The sequence below is a fragment of the Octodon degus genome, unplaced genomic scaffold, assembly GCF_000260255.1.
Source record: "Octodon degus isolate 3935 unplaced genomic scaffold, OctDeg1.0 scaffold00073, whole genome shotgun sequence".
Classification (NCBI taxonomy): Eukaryota; Metazoa; Chordata; class Mammalia; order Rodentia; family Octodontidae; genus Octodon; species Octodon degus.
In genome coordinates, this window is record NW_004524649.1 from 1,331,009 (window position 1) to 1,336,899 (window position 5,891).

The following is a 5,891-nucleotide window of genomic DNA, read 5'->3' on the forward strand; positions in this document are numbered from 1 at the left end:
CCAGGCCAGTTCCCCACCCCCACCCCACCAGTTGCCCCACCCCGGCTCGTCCCAGCTCAGATTTCCATTCGCAGATCAAGCCCCTCCCCTCCTCGCAGCATCTTGGCCAGGGCCCGCTGGGCTGGGCTTTGGCCGGTACCAGAGACTGGACCTCACCCGAGTCCAGGAACCGGGTCAACAGGTCTAGTAAACGGGTGGTGCAAGTATAGCAGGGCAGAGACCGACAGAGTGCGCCGATCTCAGCGTGCGTGGGAAAGGACTAGCTTTGTCGACTCAGCCCCTACCTGCTCTCTTACAGGGTGGGGTTTCCTTGGCCTCAGGAAAAGTGCCGTGACAAGCACGCATCTCAAAGGTAGCTTGGCATGGATCATTTCCAGATGCACAGGAAGGCTTCCTCGTGAAGCCGCTGCCGGATCCCTCTGTAGTCCTCATCGTCAAATAAAAACAGCTCTTGACGTGGCTGTTGATAAAAAACGTAAGAATCTTGGACCAAGTGAGAGTGCACACAGGACCTCTCCTCAGGGGTCTCCTCCTTAGAGGCTGAGGACAGATCCCAGTGTACAGAAGGGAGTGGCTGGGAAGACAGAAAGTGTGAGAATAAAAAGCAGGTCAGTGTGGCCACAGGGTGACAGATCAGGATTTATGAGCTGGGTCCTGTCAGGCCTTGAATTCAATTATAGGATTTATTTTGGGGTGGAGAGTAGGAAACCCAGGGCCTCAGGCATGCAGCCATAACTGAGCTACATCCCAGCCTCACATTCAAAGTTACTTGGAATTCATCCCTGGGAATCTATCCCTTTCAGTTTGCAAGTCCTTCTCAATCTAAAGATAGAGTGCAATCCAGGCACTTCGGAGGCTGAGGCAGGTGAAGCTCCATGAATTTAAACACAACGGGGGGGGCGGGGCTACGCAGCAAGACCACATCTCAGGACCAGGGAGATGGCTCAGCAGAATAAGCGTTTGCCTGGCAAGTATAAGGGCCTGAGTTCAATCCCTAGTTCCGCCAAAAAAAAAAAAAAAAAAACAAAGGGCTGGGGATGTCTCTCAGTGGTGAAGCACTCCTGGGTTTGACCCCCAGTACCTTTAAAAAAAATAAAATGTGTCGGGCACCTTGTTGTACTTTTTTTTTTTTTTTTTTTTTTTTTTTGCGGAACCAGGACTGAACTCAGGCCCTTGCCCTTGCCAGGGAAGCGCTTATTCCACTGAGCCATCTCCCTGGTCTCTTGCTGTACATTTTAGATGATTCATCTGACTCCTTTTTGGCGCTGGGGATAGAACCCAGGGACCCCTGAATGAGGGACCAGCCCTCACCACTGAGCCGCATCCCCAGGGCTCAACCCTTGGGAAGAATCTAAGAGAACTACTACTACCAAACTGAAAGCAAAGTGCTCAGGCTTCAGGGCACAGAGGGGCGCAGCCGCCTGTCACTCTGCTATTGGTTCTCAGCTAAGGGCTGGGTTGTATGCAGATCTCTGGCCTAGGCCTCCCACCAGCTGGGCAGTAGCAGCAACTCTTCCACCTTGGCCAGCACAACTACAGGCTGCAGGTTATTTCTCCTTTGTGCTGATGTAAGGCAACACCAGCAGAACACACACACACACACACACACACACACACACACACAAGGACTGGGCCATCACACTGTTACATGTCAGTCCTTTTTTTTTTTTTTTTTTTTGAGACAGGTTCTGGCTATATAGTTCAGGTTGGCCTTGGACTCACTGTGTACCCCAGGCTTGGCTGGAACTAACAGTCATCCTCCTGTCTCAGCCTTGGGAGTGCTGAGATTGCACATGTGTGCCACCATGCCCGGCCACGATTTTCTCTTTCTCTTTTTTTTTTTAAACAGGGTTTCACTAAAATGCCAATTTGCCATCCTTAAATTTATAATCTCCCTGCTTTAGCCTCCTGGAGTGCTGGGATTCCAGAAGAACACCTTTGGGAGGCTTCTGCTGCAGGCAGGGAGTTCCCTGCCTAATCTGTTGGTCCCAGGCTAGGTGATATTTATAGTTTCCACAGCTATTGATTATATTGCAGATAGCCTGCCACAGGGAATGGTGTGAAGATTCCCCAGATTTGGCTAAAGTCATTAGTTGTGACAAGTTTGTGTTTATCCCTGGGCACGGTGGCCTACATCAGTAATCCCAGCACTTGGAAGGCTGAGGCAAAAGGATCTCCATGAGTAGGCAGGCCAACCTGGGGGCTACATAGTCAGTTCAAGCTTGTACTACATAGTAAGAACTTGTCTCGAAAATAATAATAATAATAATAATAATAATAATAATGTTTGTATTTATGCAGCGCTGATGATGGAACCAGGGCCTGGCACGCTAGGCAAATGGCCTACCCTGATACATCTTCAGCCCTGCAAAATTTCACTTTTACCTCTTCTGAAGGCTCAGGTGTGTGGGCGGGGTGGGGGTGGGGAGCTCTATCTCGGAGGATGAGTGAAGAGTGCTTGTCGTAGTCGCTTCTCTAGTCCCTCTCCTAGGCCGGGCACCGGAAACCCCCAGACTGCGGCAGGGTGGGGGTCGAGCATGGTTTCCCGCGGAAGGAAGGGCCTGGCGGTTCCTCCGACAGGATGTGCGCCGGCCCCTCCCCGCCTCCAGGGACTTCCCGGGGCCCTGGGGCGTGGGCACGCACCCCCCACGTCTCCTGGGGATGTTGCAGGTGCCGCTGAGTACCCAGAGGTTCTCGAAAGGAATCAGAGGCGGTGGAGGCCACAAGTTAGGCTCGAGGTCCCCACGGACCGCCTGCCCCCACACCTCAGGTCAGGTCCCTTGGGTCACCGAGCCCGCGGTGGTGCTGCCAGCTGTCGCAGGCGGGGCCGCGCAATCCCTGCTCCCACCGCCCGGACTCCAGCACCTGCGGCTCCTTTGTCCTCGCCACCACCCCTCCGCTGGCCCCAGGCTACGCCTGCGGCTATCCCTAAACCAGCAGGGAAGGAATTTGTTTTGTCCTCTCTCCCGGGAGGTCCAGGAACTGAGACGGAGCCCAGCACGCTAGACTAGAGGGCTAGAGGGCTCAAGGACAGTGTGTGTGCGCGTGTGTACTGATTGTGATGATTGAACTGAGTCTTTGTTTTCAGCTACATCCCCAGCCCGTGTTTTATGTTGATGCAGGGTCTCCTCGCCGAGTTACCCAGGCTAGGTTCAAACTTGAGACGTGTGCCACTGCACCCGGCTCACAAGGACATTTCTGAATCTAAAGTGTGACACAGGGTTTTCAGACCCGTGCCCAAGGTAAGGGAATTGAGGCAATGAACTCGCCTCTTTGCCTGGGCCACCACAACTACCGGTGAAATTCCGAAGCTCCCTCTACCCCAGGTGAGGAAGGGGTGAGACCTGACTTTTTTTTTTTTTGGTGGAACCTGGGATTGAACTCAGGCCCTTGCGCTTGCCAGGGAAGCACTTATTCCACTGAGCCATCTCCCTGGCCCCTTTTGTGCTTTTAACAATATTCAAGATTAAACCCAGGACCTTTGTACCAAGCTACATCCTCAGCCTTTTTTTCTTTTTTGGCAGCACTTGTACGTACCAGGAAGGCGCTTATTCTGAGCCATCTCCCTGGCCCCCTCAGCTTTGCTTTTTTTTTTTTTTTTTGGCGGAACCGGGGATTGAACTCAGACCCTTCAGCTTTTTAAAATAAATTTTGTGACAGGTCTTTGCATGGTCCAGGCGGGATTCGAACTTTGAACATTCCTGCCTCAGCCTCCCGGAGGGTGTCTCAGCTCCCGGCAAACAGCTCTCTCAGGGATTCAAGTACTCCTCCTAACTCCGCCTGGGGCGCTTGATGTCCCCCTGGTGTTAAGAAACCAGGAAGCACTCCCCCCATAAGTTGCAGGGAAATACAGGCAACCCCCAACCTACAGTTAAGAGTAGTCACCGGGAAGGGAGTGGATCTCCGCTGCCACTGGCGCCTGGGGCAAAGCAAAGGGGCCGGGTGCTTCCGCCCACACGGTAACCCGCAAGACCGGTTCCTTAAGTTGAAAGCCGCCAGCGCCTGACCCCGCCCCTCCCCTCTCCCACGGGAAGAGAACCAGACAGAACGCACTTTTCACTGCAATGGTCTTTATTGTCCTGGCTGACATTTCCAAAGAGACGCCAGGTATACAACACCCACTGCGGGTAAGGTAAACAGGCCTCCACCGCCCATGCGGTTATCGCTCGGTCCCAGCACCTTCCCACCCCTCCAAGGTTCATCTAGGTTGTATGTCCGCGTGTCCAAAAGTGGTCACGCTCTGGGCTGCGAACGTTGCGCCACCTCTCTAAGAGAAACAGATGAGTAAATTTAAAAACAAAAAACAAACCAAAAAAAATGAATCTGAAACTCGCTGGGCTCTCGCAGCAGCAAGGCGCAGTGACTCAGGCCGCACTCCTCCCACTCCCCAGGGCGGTCCACGCCCCAGAGCCACCTCCCAGGCCCTACACCCACGCTAGGCGACAGGAAGCTCCCCACCCCTGCCCCATGACGCAACGGTGACCGCTTGCACAAGTATGTCACCAGAGGAGCAGGGGAGGCCTGGAATTCTCTGAGGCTGAAAGGGCACACTGGAAAGTCTTGGAAGGGCGGCCCAGCGTTTGATTTAAAAATGTAAAGATATCAAATCCGACCCTGAGATTGATGGACCAAGTCTACCCTCTCCCAAGCAGGAGAGGCTGTGACCCAGGTCCCAGTCCACAAATCAGCACCTCTGGGCACCGCGGGGCTTGCGGAAGGCGCCCGCGCCCCTGGCTCCTGGGCCGACGCGGCGCGGACGACGACGATCCCCGGGCACTGTCCCTCTCCGGATCCCGTAGCCCGGGCGGCCGCTTCCCTTCTCCGTTCTCGCTGGTTCACACACCTCGGGGAGGGCGTAACGCCTCGGGTTGCCCGCTCAGGTCGACGGCTCTGTGCGCGCTCTGGCTCCAGCAGCGGGCTCGGTGCTCAAAACGCCACCACAGCGCGCACGAGCACGCTCAGCATAGGGTCCGCCGGGCGACAGGCAGGTTTGGCGTCACGCGCGGGGGGTGCCGTCGGGGCAGCGACAGGGCCTCGGCTCAGGAGCCCCGAGAAGCTTCGCTGCAGGACGCGCGCCAGATTGGGGAAGGCGCCTTCTGCCTGAGCGGGTGGGGGCATCAGGCGATCAGGAACCTCAGACGACGCGTCCTCCGCTCCGTCTTGCTCCTCCAAGCGGGCCTTCTTGCTGGGAACGAGGCCGGCGTCCACGCCGTCGCTCAGGCTACTGCTGCGTCGCTTGCGGCTGACCCTGGTGGGGCGCGGGGAGTAGCGGGCCAGGGTCTCCGCAGCTCTGGGGGGCGCCTCCTCTTCCTCCTCCTGCGTGTCCATGGGCTCCGGCGACGGCGGCTCCCCGTCGGGGGGCGCACTCGCGGCGGGTACTTCTGCTTCTCGCGGCGGGTGCAGGCGCGGGTCCGGGCAGGCGGCAGGCGGCGAGGACGCTTCGAGATCAAGGGCCTCCACTTTGGCCGAGAGGTAGAGCTCCCGGGCGCTGCGCATGATCAGCGACAGCTGCAGACTTCGGTGCAGGCGCAGGCCTCCGCGTTGCATACGCGAGTGGTACATCTTCCACACCGACAGTGTCATGATGCGTTGCGCCTCTTTCTGTACCTCCATGGCAACTCGACGGTGAGGGTTGCGGGGACTCTTGAGCAGCGCGGAATAGACAGCGGCTGGTTCTCGGCGGAAAACGCGCCAACTCTTCCTAGGCAAATCGCTCGGATGTTCTGTCCCGGCGCCGGCCACTCGGGCCCTTTTGTATCTAGGATGACATCAGAGGCGCCCCGCCCAATCAGAGGGCCGCATCCGGGCTTTCCACTACGCGGTGGCCAGAGTCTCCTTAAAGCGACAGGAAGGAATTTAACTCAGCCAGGACAGGGGACGGAAACCCCAAC

At 56.5% G+C, this 5,891-nt stretch overlaps 1 protein-coding gene across 1 annotated transcript; it reads right to left on the reverse strand.

The window, feature by feature from the left end:
* Positions 1-4,053: 4,053 nt before the first annotated feature.
* On the reverse strand, positions 4,054-5,891 carry Ier2 (immediate early response 2). Its single transcript, XM_004635537.2, has one exon. The coding sequence runs from the start codon at positions 5,611-5,613 to the stop codon at positions 4,927-4,929; it is 687 nt and encodes a 228-aa protein (XP_004635594.1). The 5' UTR covers positions 5,614-5,891; the 3' UTR covers positions 4,054-4,926.

What these genes read in the sequence shown, in the direction of transcription:
- Ier2 (XM_004635537.2), bottom strand. Translation starts at nt 5,613, where the DNA reads ATGGAGGTACAGAAAGAGGCGCAACGCATCATGACACTGTCGGTGTGG.